The following is a 22,730-nucleotide window of genomic DNA, read 5'->3' on the forward strand; positions in this document are numbered from 1 at the left end:
TGACGCCAGTCAGCTCTGCCTTAACACACCAGTTGCTATTGCTAGGCATGATCAGGAGTGAGCCCCAATGAAGAGGTGTACTTCCAAGTCAGCAAGCATAGGACTGGGCCATAAATGTGTTTGGGTCCTTAAAACCAAGGCAGCAATGGTCGTTCTTAAGGCTTTAGTTTCTTTCTTGCCAGAACCTTCCGTAAAATAGGGCTGAGGGCCCTGTGGGTCTGCCATCAGCCCCTGCCAGCATGGCGAACGGTCAAGAATAACAGGAGTTGCAGTACAGCAACATTTGTAGGGCCACAGATTCCCCATCCCTGTCCTAAAAGTTAACACAAGGATCCCTTCGCTGTATAAAGATCCCCATCATCTCCACATGCCCACTAGACGACACATTGCACATACCCTGACCTGACTGGAACAGACTTTTTGAACGGAAAGTGAACAACGCAACTGAAGGACACCTTCATGTATATAAACAATTCTTTATCCTTCCATTGTCAGAGAGAAGGAGAAAAGAAGAGGGGCAGAGGGAGGAAGAAAAAGAGATTTCCATGCATTAAATTAAAGATGAAATGCACAGGTAATATATCTTATTGCAAGATGCCATTTTGCTTTAAGAAACATGTTTATTGCACCATTATTATTTTGGAGGGACGGGTAAAAGTTCAGAACCTCTCTGGTTGGTGTCTCCCAGTCAGAGAGACCAATGGGATGGGTTGGAAAGGCAGGATGGGTCTTCTGGCAGGATTTCCTTTGAAAGATGAGGTAAAAATGTTTTCAAATATCTGGATCGGTTGGCGCCGAGACTCGTTCAACAGGAACCAGGCAGGGGCTGGTTGTTGTTTTTGTGTGTGTGTGTTGTTGTTTTGATTTTTAAAAAATTAAATAAATAAATAAAACCCCCACCACTCTTCCAAGGAGTTTAGTCATAACAAAGGAGGGTTTGGGGGGGGGGGTTGGGGGGGAGGGGGATTGTCTCTCCTTTCACCACAAGCTGGATGGAGAGAGAAAGAAAAAAAAATTCACATTGATGGGAGGGCAGGAAGGTGCAACCAAGTTGAGGCACTCCCCACGCACAACAAGGAAGAGGCGGGTGGGGTCTGCGGCGGCAACACCACGGAGCCAGGGGCAACCTCCTGCGTCGGACAGTATACAGCGTGCGGCCCGCCCCGTAAGGGCTCGGAATGGAGCCTGTGCGGAAGATGAAGGCATCAGCTTCTTCCTTCCATGGGAACTGTGGAGCCTCTCCCTCCTGGCAAAGGCCCCGTAGGCTGTTATTATACCGTCGTCACCCTCATGACAACCTCGCGGCTGGAACTGGAGCCCCCGCGATGTTCGTTAGGCCGCAGGTGGCTGAGAATGTGCAGAATTGTATAACCACAGTGATGGTTCAAAATAGTCCTAACCCGCTGGCCCCGCTGGGAGGCCCTCTCACTCCCCGAGGAGGGGTTCGTCCGTGAATTCCGCCCTCCGGGCTTTGTGCTCCCGCCAATTGGTTCCCCTAGGTCCTTGGCTTTGTCATAGTTCAGCACCTTCCACTGCTGGTTCACCGCTTGCCAACGCTTGAATATTCGATACACCGAGGAGCCTTCGTGGATAATCAAGCCTGTTGAAAGAAGGAAGGAAATGTAAGATGGTTGCCTGGGTTCAGGGCTGGGGGAACTCTGAAAATAGGGTCCAATAAGGCACCTCAGTTTCTTTTAGCCTCTCATCATGTTGGCTTGATCTTTGACTCCTCACTCTCCTTTGTTCCCCATATTCAAGCATATCAGGGGTAACTGTGCCCCTGAAGGACCAGGTGCGCAGCCTGGGAGTCATTTTGGACTCACAGCTGTCCATGGAGGCGAAGGTTAATTCTGTGTCAGGGCAGCTGTCTACCAGCTCCACCTGGTACGCAGGCTGAGACCCTACCTGCCCACAGACTGTCTCGCCAGAGTGGTGCATGCTCTAGTTATCCCCTGCTTGGACTACTGCAATGCACTCTACGTGGGGCTACCTTTGAAAGTGACCCGGAAACTACAATTAATCCAGAATGCGGCAGCTAGACTGGTGACTGGGAGCGGACGCTGAGACCATATAACACCAGTCTTGAAAGACCTACACTGGCTCCCAGTACGTTTCTGAGCACAATTCAAAGTGTTGGTGTTGACCTTTAAAGCCCTAAACAGCCTCGGTCCAGTATACCTGAAGGAGCGTCTCCACCCCATTGTTCTGCCCGGACACTGAGGTCCAGTGCTGAGGGCCTTCTGAGGGTTCTCTCATTGCGAGAAGTGAGGTTACAGGGAACCAGGCAGAGGGCCTTCTCGGTAGTGGCACCCACACTGTGGAACGCCCTCCCACCAGATGTGAAGGAAATAAGTAGCTATCCTATCTTTAAAAGGCATCTGAAGGCAGCTCTGTTTAGGGAAGTTTTTAATATTTAATGTTGTATTGTTTTTAACATTTGATTGGAAGCCGCCCAGAGTGGCTGGGGAAACTCAGCCAGATGGGCAGAGTATAAATAATAAATTATTATAATATTATTATTATCACAAAAATACAGCCCTTCTTTGTCTCTTCTGCTCTTCAGCAAAGACTCAAGAAACTCTGGCCCACACCCTGCTTTTCATCTTCTCTTGCAACCTTCTCCTCTCCACCCTTCTGTGGTTTTACCTACGTCCCTTCACTTTTATCAGGCACTCTGACAAACGCATTCGCCTCACTCCTTGCTCTGACCCATATCTCCTGAAATTGCTACGTTGGCTTCCAGTCCGCTTTGTGGTCGATCTCTTTGTCCTTATCATCTCAGCAACAAATCCCTGCCCAAGTCCCTCCACCACCACCAGTCACTGCTCTTGCTCCCGCAAGCAATTCCAGTTGCCTTTCTCCCTTGCTGCCCCATATGCTTGGAACTGCCTCCCATCACACCTGTGTGACCCCTCGCTCTCACTTGCACCAAATCCTTCCTCAATCCATCCCTTGGAGCCTTTGGCACAACCCAAGTTCCCTTGCTACACTTTAGGGCACAGACCTAAGCTTGTCTACCCAGAAGTACTGTATTTTTCGCTCCATAAGACGCACTTTTTTCCTCCTAAAAAGTAAGGGGAAATGTCTGTGTGTCTTATGGGGCGAATGCGTGGTCCCTGGAGCCGAATTGCCCAGGGGCAAAAAGCAGATTGTGCTTTTTTTTTTTTTTTACAAACAGGGAGAGGGGGTGTTGAAACAAAGCTGCTGATCAGCAAGCGATCGGGAAGGGAGATAAGGGACTCTAGCAATAAAGGAGGCTGCCTGGGAGGGGGGAGGTAAAAGCACATGGATCCTCAGGATGTTTGCACTGGGTTACCCCAAATTCACCATCAGATCACATAGCATGTCCATGGCTACCGCCTGCACCAAAAATCACACATCCATTGTTTCGTGGGGTCTCAATGGCACAAAAACGTGGTTACAAAGCACGGACCCACATGGATTCTCACAATTTTTGCACTGGGCTACCCCAAACTCACCATCAAATCACATATCATGTCTGTGGACACAGCATGAACCACAAAAATCATACATCCACTGTTTCGTTCAGAATATTTTTTTTTCTTGTTTTCCTCCTCTAAAAACTAGGTGCGTCTTATGGAGCGAAAAATACGGTACGTCAGTGGGGCTTCCTCACTGGTTAAGCAGGGTTAGGACTGTAGCCTAAGCCTCTAACCAAGGCCAAACACATGCAATTGGAGAGATGGCACATTATTTCACCCACTTGCCACTTCCCTTCCTTTCTTCTATCAAACTTCAGATTGGATGCTCCTCAGGGCAGGGAACTGCCTTCTTGCACCACACAGGTTACTACATAAGCAAATGAACAAATGAATACAGTGGTACCTTGGTTCTCAAATGCCTTGGTACTCAAACAATTTGGAACCCAAACACTGCAAACCTGGAAGTGTTCTGGTTTGCCAACTTTTTTCAGAGGCCGAACGTGCTCTGTTTTGAGTGTTACGCTTCCGATTTGAGTGCCACACTTCCGTTTTGAGTTTTGAGGTCTGTCTGTTTTTGCTATTTATTTTGCATTTTGTTTTTGCGGCTCTTTTTTTTGCTACTGTGTGGAACCCAGTTCAGCTACTGATTGATTGATTGTGTGACTGCAGTACATTGTTTATTGCTTTCATTTTATGGATCAATGGTCTTGCTAGATAGTAAAATTCATGTTAAATTGCTGTTTTAGGGGTTGTTTTTAAAAGTCTGGAACGGATTAATCCATTTTGCATTACTTTCTATTGGAAAGCGCACTTGGTTTTGGAATGCTTTGGTTTTTGAACGGACTCCTAGAACGGATTAAGTTTGAGAACCAAGGTACCATTGTATATGACTGTTAAGAGGTGAGGTCTGAGCTTAGCCTGAGTTTGTCACTTTGCCACAAAGCACCCGTGTCACTGGAATAATTTCTCTTCTGGGGTTCTGTGCGTGCTAATGCGATTTCCACGCAGGGCCAGCACATATGCGTTTGGACGGGGGAGACCCAGGTTCAAGTCTCTGCTCAGGAACAAAGCTTTCTGGGTGGCTTTGGGCAAGGTACCATCACTCAACCCAAAGCCATTTCACAAGGCTGTTGTACAAGAATAGACTGTGCCTTGCACAATCATTTGCATGGCGAAGTAATTCTGTTTATAGCCAGTTCTCATGATATGTGAAGGGATATTGGAAAAGTATCCACAGGGCACAGATCCTCTGTCTTGCAAGACTTGTCACCTAGCTGTTTCTCCTGGCCTCTAATTATTAAAGGTAAAGGTAAAGAGACCCCTGATCATTAGGTCCAGTCGTGACCGAATCTGGGGTTGCGGCGCTCATCTCACTTTATGGGCCGAGGGAGCCGGCGTACAGCTTCTGGGTCATGGCCAGCATGACTTAGCTGCTTCTGGCGAACCAGAGCAGCACAAGGAAATGCCGTTTACCTTCCCGCCAGCGCGGTACCTATTTATCTACTTGCACTTTGACGTGCTTTCAAACTGCTAGGTTGGCAGGAGCAGGGACCGAGCAACGGGAGCTCACCCTGTCGCGAGGATTCGAACCACTGACCTTCTGATCAGCAAGTCCTAGGCTCTGTGGTTTAACCCACAGTGCCACCCGCGTCCCTCCTCTAGTTATTAGGCCGCATCTTTTCCTACGCCCCAACCACCTACCCAAAAGAAAACCTGCATATCGAGCCGTTTAAGTTAAGCATATTTGCATGCATTATATGGTTCTGCATGAATGTATTTCTTGAGCGTGGGGTGTTGAGCTTTCCTGGCAGTTCCCTGGCTAGATTTTGGATTAAGTTGTGTGCCGTTTTGCTCCTATTCCCCATCCCGATTAAAAAACAAAACATCAGCTTTCATTTTCCATTTTCATGGAACCCAGGCCAAGAATCGGTTTTAGTCTGGCATACATGAACTAAGGGCAACAAAAGCTCAAGAAGACATAACTGCTTTATGCTATGCACTCCACCTCCTTCCCTTCCCTTTCTTTCTGATGTGCTGAAATTTAATTGTGAAGGCCCTCGGGGCAGGGACTTGTCTTTTGCATATATCACTCTGTGGCACAACATAGTCAGAAGCGTACCCAGGCTCCCTTGCACCCTTGGCAAGGAGATGTATCTGTGCCCACGTCCCTTGTGCCCTTTGCAGACGAGCCTGTGCACCTTGCCCAGCCACCCAGAGCAGTGGAGGACTCCCTAGAGAGTGTGCGGACAGGCAGGTGAGCTCCGAGCCACTCCAAGCCAGAGCAGAGAGGTGCGGTTTTTGCACCCTCCCGGGCCCGCACTCTTGGCAGAGGCCAACCCCTAGATATGCCACAGGGCACAGTGGTTAGAGTATCGAATTAGAACCTGGAAGAAAACAGGGTTCAAATCCCCCAACTGGCCATGAAACTAACTGGGTGGTTTTGGGCAAGTCACTACAGTGGTACCTCGGGTTACATACGCTTCAGGTTACATACGCTTCAGGTTACAGACTCCGCTAACCCAGAAATACTGCTTCAGGTTAAGAACTTTGCTTCAGGATGAGAACAGAAATTGTGCTCTGGCAGCGCAGCGGCAGCGGGAGGCCCCATTAGCTAAAGTGGTGCTTCAGGTTAAGAACAGTTTCAGGTTAAGAACGGACCTCCAGAACGAATTAAGTACTTAACCCGAGGTACCACTGTACAAATGTACAAATGATGGTGGCAGAGACATAATATTACATGTCAAAAGGACCCTTTCCTCCCTATGATAATGCACAGACCAGATTCTTGGTAACAAAAGGGTGTAAATGTGTTATTTCATGACAGGGGAACTGCCTTTACGGATCGTGTGTGAATAAACAAACATCTGGGAAATGTTGGTTTTGTGATTAAGCAAATATGAACTATATTTGGTGGGAGTGTGAAATAATATGAAACCTTTAGAAATAGGTAAATATCATTATTTCGGAGATAATCAAGTAAGTTCCATCTGTCTCCTTGTTAACCTATTCTTTGGGGCATGCCAAAATATTATGTTAACGTCTGGCTTAGGGAATTGGCATATAAAATAATTCTGCAAGACTGAATGTTGCAGGGAAACTTTTCCAAAATATTGAAAACCTGGCTAAATCTGCATCACGAGTCTTTGTTAACTATGTGAATGAATAAATTAGCAATGTTGATACGATTACAGTGGCATTGGTGCCCTCGAGTGTTGACCCCCATTAGCAAGGCCCTTGGGTGCTACAACATGCAACAGTCTCAGCCAGTCAGGCCCTTTGGCTGGGGTTAATGACAGCTATAGTTCAGAACATCAGGAAGGTGCAGAGTCTGGGAAGGTTTATTTACAGAAATTTCTGAGGGATGCAGGGTGCATTCATTCAGTGTTTTGGAATAAGGTTGTGACGGAGGTTTGATAGATACCGTATTTTTCGCTCTATAGGACGCACCGGACCATAGGAGGGGGAGAACAGGGGAAAAAAAATTTTTTTCTTACCCCCCCCCAAAAAAAACAAGGTGCGTTCTGTGCATTCAAGGTGCATTCACTCCACAGCGCTCCGTCTCCCTGTTCTGGCTTTGGGCTTAGCCGCGCAGCCTGCATTCGCTCTATAGGACGCACACACATTTCCCCTTAATTTTTGGAGGGGAAAAAGTGTGTCCTATAGAGCGAAAAATACGGTAATTACATGTGTATAGAGGGTGATGTGCCTGTAACAGCTTTTTTTTGTTTCCTTATTTCTGTGTGTGTTGAAAAATAATCCCTCCCCCCTCCCGCAACATATTCTGGAACTCCAAGAGACCAGCGAGTTATAAATACCATCTCCCAACTGGATGCCACCCAGTGACAATCAATCGCGCTCCCGCCATCCCCTAACGTGGGTCATTACCATGCGACACGTGTCCCTGTTGAATCAATGGGAAATGGAAAAGTCATTCATTCATTTCCCAATGACAGCGCACCGCTCGCTTCCCACAAGGGGCCTGGCTGTTATCATTCTGTCTCGCCAGAGCTCATCCATCAGCGCCACAAACGTGGCTTGGCCTCTTTAGTGAATGTCATTGGCTTCCAATTAAAAAAGGCTTTCTCTCCCTTTGACGGTGTGCGGTGCTGGAGGTAAAATCTCTAGCCATCTGCTGAGGAGCCCAAAGGCAAAGGCAGCCACAGGGTGTACCGAGCCCTAATTATGCTGCCCACGCCTTCAACCACGCACGAGGCCATCGACAAAGGCACGTGACACAAAAGCTGCCGCCAATCTTCTCATCAGGACACACCTTTGGAGAAAAGGGTAACTGCGGCCCACTGAACAGATTAAACATGCATCTAAACAATATCGCGGTTTCCCAGGAGCACAGCGCTTGAACCAGGAACCTTGGCTCTGAGAACCTAGTGGCTATTAAGCTCAGTGGCAGAGTGCAAGGCTTTGCATGTCTACCAGCTCCACCTGGTATGCAGGCTAAGACCCTACCTGCCCGCGGACTGTCTCACCAGAGTGGTGCATGCTCTAGTTATCTCCCGCTTGGACTACTGCAACGCGCTCTACGTGGGGCTACCTTTGAAGGTGACCCGGAAACTGCAATTAATCCAGAATGCGGCAGCTAGACTGGTGACTGGGAGTGGCCGCCAGGACCACATAACACTGGTCCTGAGAGATCTGCATTGGCTCCCAGTACGTTTCCGAGCACAATTCAAAGTGTTGGTGCTGACCTTTAAAGCCCTAAACGGCCTCGGTCCTGTATACCTGAAGGAGCGTCTCCACCCCCATCGTTCAGCCCGGACACTGAGATCCAGTGCCGAGGGCCTTCTGGCGATTCCCTCATTGCGAGAAGTGAGGTTACAGGGAACCAGGCAGAGGGCCTTCTTGGTAGTGGCGCCCGCCCTGTGGAACGCCCTCCCTTCAGATGTGAAGGAAATAAGTAGCTATCTTATCTTTAAAAGACATCTGAAGGCAGCCCTGTTCAGGGAAGTTTTTAATATTTAACGCTGTATTGTTTTTAATACTTGATTGGGAGCTGCCCAGAGTGACTGGGGAAACTCAGCCAGATGGGCGGGGTATAAATAATAATAATAATAATAATAATAATAATAATAATAATAATATATTATTATTATTATTATTATTATTATTATTATTATTATTATTATCATCATCATCATTGCATGCAGAATACCAGGTTTAATTCCTGGTGTATCAAGGTAGGGTTGAGAAAGACCTCTGTCTGAAAACCTGGAGAAGGGTACTTGTCAGTCCTTGCAGATAAGGATGGTAGATTGGGATCTGCTGGTAGATCCCTGGATAATTTGCAGTAGATCAGTGGTTCCCAAACATTTCCCCACATGGACCACTTGAAAATTGCTGAGGGTCTTGGGAGACCACTTAATGATTTTTTCCACCTGTTGTAGCTATTATAATGGAATGTACTGTATGGCTTTTAATTGTATTTGTACAACCTCTTTTATTTCTTTCAATTGTATTGTATTGTATCCCATTAAATTCAAACTTTAATACAATAACATACAATATAAGAAAGAAAAGAAGCATTAGAAAGATAATTAAAAATCAATATGAACATTTAATGTGATGGATGTGCCATCTCCCATGTTCAGCCACAAATCCACAGACATGACGGGGACTCATTCTACAGTGGTACCTCTGGTTACGTACTTAATTCATTCCAGAGGTCCGTTCTTAACCTGAAACTGTTCTTAACCTGAAGCACCACTTTAGCTAATGGGGCCTCCCGCTGCTGCCACACCGCCGGAGCACGATTTCTGTTCTCATCCTGAAGCAAAGTTCTTAACCTGAAGCACTATTTCTGGGTTAGCAGAGTCTGTAACCTGAAGCGTATGTAACCCGAGATAATACTGTATGTCATTAGCACCTGGCTCTCTGGTAAATTTTGAGAGGTTCTATCTTAATAAACCCAACCAAAACAAAATACCACAAAGTACACCTGACATACTGTGATGTCTGCCCTCCCCTGGTGTAGAGAATGCTGATTTGGATGGGCCAGTATTTAAATTTTTCCAGGCTTGGCTCATTAGCCTGCAACTAGAACCACAACAGAGTCCAGCTGGAAACCTGAGTGTCAGGCAGAAAACCTACTCATACCAAGTCAGACCATTGGCTGTGCAAGTCTAGACCAGCAACTGGACTCTGGATAGCTGGATGAGGGCCAACAAACTGAGTTTGAAACCACTGGATAGCTCAGTTGGTTACAGCACGGTGCTGATAATACCAGGGTTGCAGGTTTGATTCCCATATGGGACAAAGGCATATTCCTGCATTGCAGGGGGTTGGACTAGATGATCCTCAGGGTCTCTTCCAACTCTACAATTCTATGAAACCTGGCAAGACAGAGCTCAACCTCTAGTCAATATGCTTAGGATTGCACACATAGTGGATGGAGCCACGTCAGTAGAGGGGGGAATATGTGGCCTTCCAGATGTTGCCAGCCTTTGAGTCTACTCTCTGACTTATTTAAGGACTCTTATAAAGCCTGCCAACCTAGCAGTTCGAAAGCACCCCCGGGGGGCAAGTAGATAAATAGGGACCGCTTACTGGCGGGAAGGTAAACAGCGTTTCCGTGTGCTGTGCTGGCTCGCCAGATGCAGCTTCGTCACGCTAGCCACGTGACCTGGAAGTGTCTCCGGACAGCGCTGGCCCCCGGCCTCTTAAGTGAGATGGGCGCACAACCCTAGAGTCTGTCAAGACTGGCCCGTACGGGCAGGGGTACCTTTACCTTTACCTTATAAATCCATATGCTTCCAACTCTTACATAGCAAAACCAGATCTATTGGTATTGACTTGGAACTCTTGTATATAATTCAAGTGAGCAGTATATTTATTGCAATATTCAAACCAGATTAAGGGGCATTGAGAAACAAAACATCGAGTCAGCTGCAAATAAAATTTGCTCCCCCAAGTTCTATAGGTTTAATACAACAGAAAACAGGGGCACATATCTCAAAATTAATAATTCCAGTCCAATGCAGGGCCCTTATATTGGCCCGACTGAACGTTTTCCCCTCAGCTTTTGTCAAGGGCAGATATTTAAACATCCCCATAAACGACAGACATTGCACATTTTATTTGAATGTGCTGGACACTGAAGAGCAGGCTTCCTCAACCCCGGCCCTCCAAAAGTTTTGAGACTACAATTCCCATCATCCCTGACCACTGGTCCTGCTAGCTAGGGATCATGGGAGTTGTAGGCCAAAAACATCTGGAGGGCCGAGGCTGAGGAAGCCTGCTGTAGAACATATCCTTTTCTACTGTCCATTGTACAACCAGCTACGCAACCAGCTATTCCCTTTTTTTGGGTAGCCTAACATGACGGCACAATGAAAATATTAGATTCTATCTGTCTGACATTAACCCAGAAGTAACTGCAAGGGTGGCTGAGTTTTTGTCAGTAGTATCTCTTAGAGTGGCGCATGGCACTATTTAGCGGGAAGAAATCCCAGTGAAAATCCTCATCATTATATATTTGACATGGCTGTTTATTTGTATATATTTTAAATTTTTATATATGGATGTTGTATGATGTTTGTAATGCCAATTACAGTGGTACCTTGGTTCTCAAACTTAATCCGTTCCGGAAGTCCGTTCCAAAACCAAAGCACACTTTCCCATAGAAAGTAATGCAAAACAGATTAATCCATTCTAGAGTTTTAAAAACAACCCCTAAAACAGCAATTTAACATGAATTTTACTCTCTAACGAGACCACTGATCCATAAAATGAAAGCAATAATCAATGTACTGTACTATAAAATAAATAAGACAGTAATGTAGATGTAGATGTAGATGTAGATGTAGATATGTAGATGAGGAAAATTAAATTATTATTTTTTCCTACTTGCTCTGATGATAGTCATTGTTTGGAGGGGGGGCTTTTATCCATTTCCGCAGTCACTCACTCACTCACTCACTCACTCACTCAATCAGTAGCTGAACTGGGTTCCACACAGTCACAAAAACAAATGAACCGAAAAAGCCTCAAAAACAAAAATGCAAACTAAATAGCAAAACCAAAAGCACCAAACTTAATCCATTCCGGAAGTCCATTTGACTTCCTAAATGTTTGAAAACCAAGGTGCAGCTTCTGATTGGTGCAGATGGAAACAATAGCTGACAACTGCATTGGACTTTCGGCTTCCAAAAAATGTTCGAAAAACGGAACACTTATTTCTGCGTTTTTGGCATTTGAGAACCAAGGCGTTTAAGAACCAAGGCGTTTGAGAACCAAGGTACCACTGTAAAGGTTTGGCAAAGTAAGTTAGCTGTACTACACGTCCATCAGCCCCTGGCCATGCTGGCTGCAGCTGATGAGAGTTAAGGGTCCAGCAATGCCTGAATGACCAGTTTCCTCGAACCAGAGCTAAATTAAATTTAATGTGGAATCAGTAGAAAATAAAGTTATGTAGCCACTGAAGGTTCACTACTGCCCCAGCAAAAATGGATTAAAACACTACCTAAATTCAAGAAAATGGCCAAAAGCATTCCTGTGAGGTAAGACTTAGCCTTCCACTATTTTTATTTTGTCTTCAAATGGTTGTTGACATTAGTCAGGGGTCTTCTCTGTACTATTTTCAATGTCCTGCTAAACCCTGTTTTGTTTAGGCAAACCTACCCAGGATCATAAAAGGGACGCAGGTGACGCTGTGGTCTAAAACCTCTGAGCCTAGGGCTTACCGATTGGAAGGTTGGCGGTTCGAATCCCCATGATGGGGTGAGCTCCCGTTGCTCGATCCCAGCTCCTGCCAACCTAACAGTTTGAAAACACGTCAAAGTGCAAGTAAATAGGTACCGCTCCAGTGGGAAGGTAAACGGTGTTTCCGTGCGCTGCTCTGGTTCGCCAGAAGCGGCTTAGTCATGCTGGCCAAATGACCTGGAAAAACTGTCTGCGGACAAACGCCAGCTCCCTCGGCCAGTAAAGTGAGATGAGTGCCGCAACCCCAGAGTCGTCCGTGACTAGACTTAACGGTCAGGGGTCCTTTACCCAGGGACATATAAAGCTGTCATTCATTTTAAGATGTCATTCTATGTTATAATTTACATTATAACCACTGATTTTATTTCTGCTTTGAAATGTTTAGGTCTTGTTTTTAACTCCTGACTCTCATCGATAATGTTTCTTTCATGTAAACTGCTTAGGGGTTTTTTACAATTCAGCAGTATACCAATTCTGTTAAATGAATAAAAATAAAATAAATACACAAGGGCTTATGTGGGTGTGCATCTATCTTCTCAGGTACTTAAAAAAGCACCTCCACACCCAACTACCATATATTTTGGAAAGCTGTTGGGACTTTTCACTATACATTGGGACACCTCTTAAGATACTGTAACCAAATTTTGCATGACCGTTCTGAGATCAAGGTTTTGATCGATGCTTGGATACAATGGGGAGCCATTTTGAATCAAGATGGCGGGCTGAACCTTTTAAGACTGCACTGATGTTTTGGTTTCTTGCCATTCCTGAGCGAAGCCAGGTACAAGGCTGCTAGTATCAAATACGTTCCTGTCACAATCACAACAAAATGTACCAAGGCCTATTTAGCATCACTGGTCACGCTTCTGATAAGTATCAGGATGTGGTGATGGCAACAAAAGGAGATAGCTTCAAAAGGGGGTTAGACAAAAGCACAGTGGCTGAGCCAATCAGTGGCTAGAAGTCATGATGGCTATAGGATACCTTTTGGATTTGAGGTACGATGCATCTGAAAATCTATTGCTGACGGGTTTGGGGGTGGGAACATGCCTGGGAGATGGAGTCATTTTGGACTCACAGCTGTCCATGGAGGCGCAGGTCAATTCTGTATCCAGGGCAGCTGTCTACCAGCTCCACCTGGTACGCAGGCTGAGACCCTACCTGCCCGCGGACTGCCTCGCCAGAGTGGTGCATGCTCTATTTATCTCCCTCTTGGACTACTGTAAAGCGCTCTACGTGGGACGACCCTTGAAGGTGACCCGGAAAATACAACTAATCCAGAATGCGTAGCTAGACTGGTGACTGGGGGCAGCTGCCGAGACCACATAACACCGGTCTTGAAAGACCTACATTGGCTCCCAGTATGTTTCCGAGCACAATTCAATGTGTTGGTGCTGACCTTTAAAGCCCTAAACGGCCTCAGCCCAGTATACCTGAAGGAGCATCTCCACCCCCATCATTCTGCCCGGATGCTGAGGTCCAGCGCTGAGGGCCTTCTAGCGGTTCCCTCATTGCGAGAAGCAAAGCTACAGGGAACCAGGCAGAGGGCCTTCTCGGTAGTGGCGCCCGCCCTGTGGAACGCCCTCCCATTAGATGTCAAAGAGATAAACAACTACCTGACATTCAGAAGACATCTTAAGGCAGCCCTGTTCAGGGAAGTTTTTAATGTATGACATATTAGTGTATTTTTGGTTTTTGTGGAAGCCGCCCAGAGTGGCTGGGGAGACCCAGCCAGATGGGTGGGGTACAAATAATAAATTATTCTTATTCTTATTATTACTTCTTTCATGTCCTGCTTCTGAGCTTCAGTGGAAGAATCTGGGTTGACACTGTGACGAACAGAATGGCAGGCTAACGTGGACCTTTGGTCCGAATCGGGCAGGCATCCTTTAATTTCCTTAGCTGCTCACAGCTTTTACTGGGGACAGATTGTGCATGAAAACCTGTAAAATTGGCGTGCTCTGATCGAGGTAGGCAGATTTAGGGGTTTTATGGCACTATGGCAACTAGGCCATATTGAGCCCAACACGGACGTCTGCTGTAAGCAGTTGTCTCCCATCTCTTCCATGCTGTTGAAGCATAAACTTTATTCTGTCAGCAATCAGGCTTTATTCCCAAGGTATTTTATGAACTATTTCAAAACACAAACACGCAAAACAAACATAAATCTGGCACTTGGATTAATATCTTCACTCAGAAAGGAAGTCAGGTCCAAACGTCCAGAGATCACGGGAAGACACAATTAAATGAATGTGTGTGCACAGCGCCATTGAATGGTCTGGGAGCATCTGATGCTGCAGCCAGCGAGGGCCTGGCCCATCCCCTGAATGGGTGGCCACAGGCAGCCCCACAGAACACCATAGATATTGACCGTATTTTTCGCTCTATAGGGTGCACCAGACCATAGGATGCACCTTGTTTTAGAGGGGGAGAACAGGGGAAAAAAATTTTTCCCCTCTCTGCGCAGCGCCCCTTCAGCGAAGCGGGAGGAGAAACGGAGCCCCTTCCATTTCTCCTCGCGCTTCGCTGAAGGGGCGCTGCGCAGAGAGGGAAAACTGTGCAGCGCCTCTTCAGCGAAGCGAAGCCTGGAGAGCGAGAGGGATCGGTGTCCACCGTCCCCTCTCGCTCTCCAGGCTTCAGGCGGCTATCCGCAAGCCTTCAGAGCACAGCAGGAACTCCTGCTGCGCTCCAAAGGCTTGCGGACAGCTGCCTGAAGCCCCTGAAGCGCAACGAGAAAGCAACGCAATGCCTCCGGAGCATGGGGGGAGCTCTCCCACTGCGCTTCGGAGGCTTTGCGTTGCTATCGCTGAAGCCAAGGAGCCTGCATTCGCTCCATAAGACGCACACACATTTCCCCTTAATTTTTGAAGGAGGAAAAGTGCGTCTTATAGAGCGAAAAATACGGTAAATGGATGCATGCAACACAAAATGAATGTGGCTGTGCCTCCAAGTCTCTGGTTCTGAAAAGCTGTTTGCTATGCTACGTATAGCCTTTGACACATCATCATTACAATGGGTTCAATTGAGTTCCCAATTTCCCCCCACCCAGGGGTTATTGCAGCATTATTTCTCTGCCCCTCCTCCCCCGAACTCATCATCATGTTGAATATTAAAAGTACTGGAATTGTGTTATGTAAATCACCCAGGGATTTAGAGGGGGGTGATTGGCTTATTACACTTGATGTCACCATAGACGGCTTGGCACGCAAGAGGGGAAACAGAAGTGAGGGGGCAGATGGATCCAGAAGGTTGTGTTGAGGTTGAGAGCAGGGAGAGGATGAGGCCTGGATGGTTAGTAAACTACACTATGACATGCCAGCCTAGATGACTGGTGGCTCCTCCTTCCTCTGAGGATATTATTTACAAGGGTCACAACAGAAACACTGCATGAGTTAGAGGCCTGGGACTAATTTGTGTATTACGGCATTGGGCAATTGATATAATTTGTGTCACCACTTTCCTGAATGTGGTGTGCGTCAAAGTACAATTTGTGGCTTACACCTTAACATTTCTTTCCCCTTTAAATTAAATCCTGCTATTGGTCCCTGAGCTACTTAATGGGTCTGGGCTTCGGCTGTCTCACTGTTTCAGATCCTTCAGCAATTTTTGCCATCCCATTTTCAAGACTCAACTCTGTAGCCATGAGGCCTAGAAACTTTAAGAGAGGAGAGCTGGGTTACTAAAGCCTGTGGCCTCCTGATGAAGGAATGGGTTTCCCAAACCCAAAACTGACTGTGCAGGCAGTTTGAAACTGCACCAAAATCCCTATTTTTCCTTAGCTAAAATCCATTAACTTGGGCTCTGAGTCAATGTATAAACAAAAACCCGGCCGTGCTCAGAGCCCTCTCCTTTATCAGTTTGTGACGGCAGGGATGACCCTGACTGCACCAGTAGAACAGAGAAAGACACATCTGTACCTTATCTTATGTGCTGATCACAAAGGACGCACAGACCTAAGTCCGGAACAACGCCAAAGCGTGTTCTCGGAGATGACGACCTCTTCCTCCAAGATAAGAGTAGGAAGAGGAAGATCCTTTTATGGTCAGAAGTACAGGAAGGAATTCCCTTTTATGGTTAAAAATACCAGAGCAAGAACATATGTGATGTCAACCTGCGTACATAGCCTGACGTGGTTGGATTTATATGGGAAGGAGGGAGAGGGTGCCTGGAGGATATATATACTGCATGAAACTTATCATTTCTTTGGACTTGCTGTGGACTTGATCACGCAAGTGCCTTCTGCTATCCAGAGAGCAGAATAAACTCTTTCTTCGAACCAACCTCGGTGTCATTTGACTTCCTTCCTCCTGTCCCGGAGCAACACAGACCCAATCGGTGAACTCAGATAAGGCTACACTGAGGCTTTTGTTAACGTTTCATTGCTGGCTGGTTTGTGTCTGTTAAGCCTGCGCGAAGAGCCAATTTCGACATTTTACCCATACAGATCTGTGGAGACCTACGTCTTACAACTTGCTGCCATTTCCCCCTGTGTTCAGAGTGTGGGTGTGTTTTCTCTTTCCTGCTTCCAAATGATTCTCAAAAAATTCTGAGAATTCCAGGCACCTTGGGATGTTTGTGTGTGTGGATAGGCGAGACGTTGCAATGTGCTGTAATCATTCTACGCTTTGACTGACCCTGCCACTTATAGGGGAAAGATGTATCTCACTGGCAGAGCATCTCCTCTGCATGTAGGAAGTCCCAGATGCAATCTTTGGCATTTCCAGGCAGGGCTGGGAATGTCTCCTGTGTGAATCCCTGAAGAGCTACTGGAAGGCTGGGAATACAATTGTAGATCGGCCAGTGGGCAGACTCAGTATAAAGCCAGCTTCCTATGTTCCTGCTCTAGGAAAACAAATGGTTCCCACAGAAGCAGTGGCTAATTTCTAAAATAAAAGGTGCTGGGGCTAACTTCAGCAGGGAAGCCATACTTCCCTCCTCTCAGGTTTTTATTCTTATTCTCAGGTAAGGTGCAACTGGCCATCAGTGGCGAAAGCAAGGTACTCTGCAGAGGCTCAGAAACCACTCTCCAAAATATCATTAACAGGCATGGGGCTAGTCTCAGGCTCTGAATAAAGGTTCTTGGGCTGAGTTTGAAAATTCTGTGTCTAGAATGTATGTATACATTCATTGCCGTATACAGTGGTACCTCAGGTTACATACGCTTCAGGTTACATATGCTTCAGGTTACAGACTCCACTAACCCAGAAATAGTACCTCGGGTTAAGAACTTTGCTTCAGGATGAGAACAGAAATCGTGCTTCCGGCAGTGCAGTGGCAGCAGGAGGCCCCATTAGCTAAAGTGGTGCTTCAGTTAAAGAACAGTTTCAGGTTAAGAACGGACCTCCGGAACGAATTAAGTACTTAACCCGAGGTACCACTGTATAAACTATGCAAATTAAGCACACCTATATAGTTCGTTTTGTATATTTCCCCCTAGGGTAAAGGGGCCCCTGACCATTAGGTCCTGTTGCGAACGACTCTGGGGTTGTGGTGCTCATCTCGCTTTACTGGCCGAGGGAGCCGGTGTACAGCTTCCGGGTCATGTGGCCAGCATGACTAAGCCGCTTCTGGCGAACCAGAGCAGCGCACGGAAACACCGTTTACCTTCCCACCGGAGCGGTACCTATTTATCTGCTTGCACTTTGTGCTTTCGAACTGCTAGGTTGGCAGGAGCAGGGACCAAGCAACAGGAGCTCACCCTGTTGCGGGGATTCGAACCACCGACCTTCTGATTGGCAAGCCCTAGGCCACGGGTAGGCAACCTAAAGCCTCTGGGCCGGATGCGGCCCAATCACCTTCTCAATCCGGCCTGCGGATGGTCCAGGAATCAGCATTTTTTTACATGAGTAGAGTGTGTGCTTTTATTTAAAATGCATCTCTGGGCTATTTGTGGGGCATAGGAATTCATTTATTTATTTTTTCAAAATATAGTCCGGTCCACCAGATGGTGTAAGGGACGGTGGACCGGCCCACGGCTGAAAAAGGTTGCTGACCCCTGCCCTAGGCTCTGTGGTTTATCCCACAGCGCCACCTGCACCCCATATTTCCTCCTAGCGAGGGGGAAATAGCAAAGCAAAGAACTGGAGCCCATGTCCTTCCCAAAGAAATCTCATTCAGCCCCTCCCACCTCTGCACCTGGGACCCAATGAGAAATTGGTAACTACCGTATTTTTTGCTCTGCAGGACTCACTTTTTCCCTTCTAAAAAGTAAGGGGAAATGTGTGAGCGTCTTATGGAGCGAATGCAGGCTGCGCAGCTATCCCAGAAGCCAGAACAGCAAGAGGGATTGCTGCTTTCACTGCGCAACGATCCCTCTTGCTGTTCTGGCTTCTGAGATTCAGAATATATTTTTTCTTGTTTTCCTCCTCCAAAAACTAGGGGCGTCTTGAGGTCTGGTGCATGTTATAGAGCGCAAAATACGGTATTTACCATCTCCACATCCTTAAACTCTCCCTCTCTGTATATATGATTTACTTAGATTTTTGGGTTGACAAATTCTGAACGCGGTAACAATAGGCTTGCATGATGTCCAGGAATACAAACAGCTCTGCAATTTAAAAACGCCAGAGGGGCTGGGGAAGGTGGGTGAAAGAGATTTTAACACACGGTGGCTAATCGTTACAATCTCAAGCAAAAAGTAGGATGCAAGAAAACTTGTCTACAGAGAACTGCTTTCTGACCTCAATAGAAGCATACATTCTCCATCCTAATCTCATTTCCTGTGTTACTGTGCTGCCAAGACAATTGCCAGGAGGCACTACTTCAGAACTGGCCTTTCCTAATGGCTTGGAATCCTCTGAAATCTACCATCAAATTCCTTTGCATCGAGTTCCACAAGGGAATCACAGAGCGGACGAAGCATTGATTTTCCTTTTCCCTGCATCCAGCAAGCTGCAGGGATCATGCTAGCGGAGAGAGCAAAACAGGGGGAACCCTCCCGTCTGTTTCTCTAAGCGACGAAAGGGGGCTTGGCTGGCAGGACTCACTCACCTATGCAGACGATGTCCATAAAGCCGTACATCCCATAGCAGATCTGGAAGAGCAGGTCCTGGCGCTGCCACTTGGCCGAGGGGCTGAGCGACGACCAGATGAGCCACGAGATGCTGGCGATGAGGAAGAGGGAACCCAAGATGATGGCTGCGATCTGTACCTTTTCGATCACCGTCAGGGAAATCGCCTGCCACTGGGGGCGGGGAGGAAAAACAGCACATGGGAGCGAATGCCGGCAGGGTGCTTTTGCCAAACGATGGGCAGAACAAGCCAAGATGGGATTTTCCCATGAGGCCGAGGGGTGCAGAATCTTAGGGTGTCGATGCACAACAAATGCAATACAGAGAGCTTGGGCATTGGCAAAAATCATTCTGCTACAAATATACAAATGTTTAGGGAAGTTTTTAATGTTTGATGTTTTATTCTGTTTTTAATCTGTTGGGAGTCGCCCAGAGTGGCTGGGGGAACCCAGCCAGATGGGCAGGGTATAAAATATACATTATTATTATTGTTATTGTTTATTATTATTATTATTATTATTATTATTATTATTATTATTATTAACGACCTGTTCCAAGGGTTGTAGCAAGTGCTAGCCCTGTTCAGAAAGGAACCACTGAAATTGATAGACAAGACTAACTTAGACGCATCAATTTCAATGGGTCTACTCTGAGTAGGACTACTCCCCATGCTGCTGCTTCCCATGGCTTCTTTTCCACACCCTACGACAAAACCAGATAATGGGAATAGAACAGGGGGTGGGGGCGGGATGCCACAGGATAGTGGTTTTTGGAATGTGCTGCAGGATATATTCTCAGGTTCCTTGAGAACTTACTAATCTCCTTACTGAGGAAGGCTTGAGAACGGCAGACAGGTTTCTCCAATGTGCAATCACAGGGGGTGCACTGAGTGCTTCCAAAGTCATATCCTCTGTTTGTGGAGCAATGCTGAAGCACACTAAAGGCTTCACTAGGTGAAATGTGCACAGCACAGCACAATGGGTGAGGAATTCATGGCCATCAGAATCTTTGTTGAGGTAGTTAAGATGGCTTGGCAGGCCTGTATGTGTATGTGTGCTCACACACATGGACTTCATCTGCCATGCTTTGCTGTTGACTCCCCTCCTCCCTGCAACATGTGGCCTGCTGGTAAAAAAACAATTCACCAACCAGGGTTTTAGCAGACCCTCCAAGTGTCCCTATATTCCAGGGACAGCCCCAGATTTATAGAAGCCGTCCCGGTTTCCGATTTCACCCCAGAATGTCCCGCTTTTCCTTAGGACGTCCCTATTTTCATTGGAGATATGTTGGAGGGTATGGAATTATGTGACCCCCGAGCCAAGCAGATAAGTAGCTATACAAAACATCAGAAGGCGGCCCTGCATAGGGAAGTTTGTAAAAAAATGTTTAACGTTTTATTGTATTTTTTTATATGTTCGAAGCAACCTAGAATGGTTGCGGCAGCCCAGTCAGGTGGACAGGGTATAAATAGTAAACTTTTCATCAGAGAAATGTTGTAGGGTATTGCTTTAGCTGTTTCGGTGCTTACCTGCAAGGGATTCTTTGTGCTAATGGCTAAGACCTGGTATTTGAAGTAGCACAGCTCGCAGCTCCAAGAGCCTCTCTCGCTGATCCAGCGAATCAGGCAGGGCTGGTGGGTGCAGCGGACGGACCCGTCGCAGCGACATGGGCTTAACAGCTCCCCCTGCAAGGAAAAAAGCGTAGGAGAGTCAGGGAGGTCTTCGCTTACTGGCTACAGGCTTCCTGGACCCCGCTGCTGAGACTTCACAGAAGCTACCCAGGCCTGTAGGAGTATCCAGTACCAATCATGACAAACCATCACCACCACCAAGAGGATTCTGGGTAACACCGGCCATCTCTAAGCCTAGAGTCCACTAAAGGTAAAGGGACCCCTGACCATTAGGTCTAGTCGTGGCCGACTCTGGGGTTGCGGCGCTCATCTCGCTTTACTGGCCGAGGGAGCCGGCGTACAGCTTCTGGGACATGTGGCCAGCATGACCAAGCCACTTCTGGCGAACCAGAGCAGTGCACGGAAACGCCGTTTACCTTTCTGCTGGAGTGGTACCTATTTATCTACTTGCACTTTGATGTGCTTTCGAACTGCTAGGTTGGCAGGAGCAGGGACCGAGCAATGGGAGCTCACCCCATTGCGGGGATTCGAACCGCCGACCTTCTGATCGGCAAGTCCTAGGCTCTGCCGATCCATTAGGTCTCCTCTATTTAAGAAAACACCACCACCACAGCACAGAAGCGAGCCTGGTTCGTTAGTGCTGCCTGCTTAATGTGCTGGCAAGGAGAGCAATTAGCATCAATATTTCAGGCTCGCTTGCAGGAAGTATTAATGATAGGTTAGGGATATATGCCTGGACAAGGAAATTGCTGTGGATTCCTGTCAGATGGGGGGTGGGCAGAGCAAGAGGTCACTACTGGGTCTCTGGCCACGTATCCCAACAGCAGCAGAATCCCGTTGCTAAGAACACAGCAACAAAGGAGGAAAGGGGCAGGCTGCAGAGAGAAAGCAAGCAAGCAGGGTAGCCAATGACTGGGTTAGTCAATTGGTAAAGGAAATTAGGAGCAAGCTCTCAGCTGGATGGAGTGGCCCATTGATGCTTGGCATTACCTTAAACACGCGGGCTTAAGTTGCTCACTTTGATATTGAAAGGAGGTAGGGAGTCATGTAGGGATGTCGGTGGCGCTGTGGGTTAAACCACAGAGCCTAGGATTTGCCAATCAGAAGGTCGGCGGTTCGAATCCCTGTGACGGGGTGAGCTCCCGTTGCTTGGTCCCTGCTCCTGCCAACCTAGCAGTTTAAAACAACATCAAAGCGCAAGTAGATAAATAGGTACCACTCTGGCAGGAAGGTAAACGGCGTTTCTGTGCGCTGCTCTGGTTCGCCAGAAGCATCTTAGTCATGCTGGCCACATGATCCAGAAGCTGTACGCCGGCTCCCTCGGCCAATAAAGCAAGATGAGCGCCGCAACCCCAGAGTCGGTCACGACTGGACCTAATGGGTCCGTTTACCTTTACCTATGGAGAATGACCTGCCCCAGCCCAAAAATGGAAAATGATCGAGGTCCAAACTCAAGAAGAACGGCAGCATAAGCTGATGGAATATTCGCTGCTTGCGGACTTAACATATAGAACAAGAGAACAAGAAGAGCATATTTTTAGAGAAGATTGGAAAGTGTTTATTGAATATAAGAGGGGAAATTATGTACACTTGAAAACGTGGGCAGCATTAAGATAAATTCAACAGTATAAATAAGTTTTGATGGGTGTAATAATGGAATACTGAGTGGTTTAGTCTATGTAAAACATGCAGGGATTTTATGATATGCAAAATGAACCAAGGAAAGAGAAGAAGGGAAGACACTGATATTTTAAGGTGTTTAAATGAGTATTCTAACAGAAAATGTAATAAAAATTATATGCAGTATATAAAAAAGAGAATGACGTGCCCCCAATAGCTGTCAGAGGGTGGGGCTTGGCAAAAACCTGGCGCTGGGCCCAAATAAAGAGCAAGAGATGGACCCACACCAGGGCCCCACACAGCTGCTTTCTCTTC

General features: G+C 46.9%; 1 protein-coding gene across 1 annotated transcript in view; it reads right to left on the reverse strand.

The window, feature by feature from the left end:
• Positions 1–600: 600 nt before the first annotated feature.
• The window catches only part of MARCHF9 (membrane associated ring-CH-type finger 9), a 52,304-nt gene continuing 30,174 nt past the window's right edge, over positions 601–22,730 (reverse strand). Inside the window, exons 2-4 of the mRNA XM_053372808.1 lie at positions 20,694–20,849; positions 19,146–19,338; positions 601–1,600 (exon numbers count right to left, since the gene is read on the reverse strand). Of these exons, the coding sequence (XP_053228783.1) occupies positions 1,272–1,600; positions 19,146–19,338; positions 20,694–20,849 (678 nt within the window). The 3' untranslated portion in view covers positions 601–1,271. The remainder of the gene's footprint in view (positions 1,601–19,145; positions 19,339–20,693; positions 20,850–22,730) is intronic.

This window comes from Podarcis raffonei, chromosome 2 (assembly GCF_027172205.1).
Source record: "Podarcis raffonei isolate rPodRaf1 chromosome 2, rPodRaf1.pri, whole genome shotgun sequence".
NCBI classification, from domain to species: domain Eukaryota; kingdom Metazoa; phylum Chordata; class Lepidosauria; order Squamata; family Lacertidae; genus Podarcis; species Podarcis raffonei.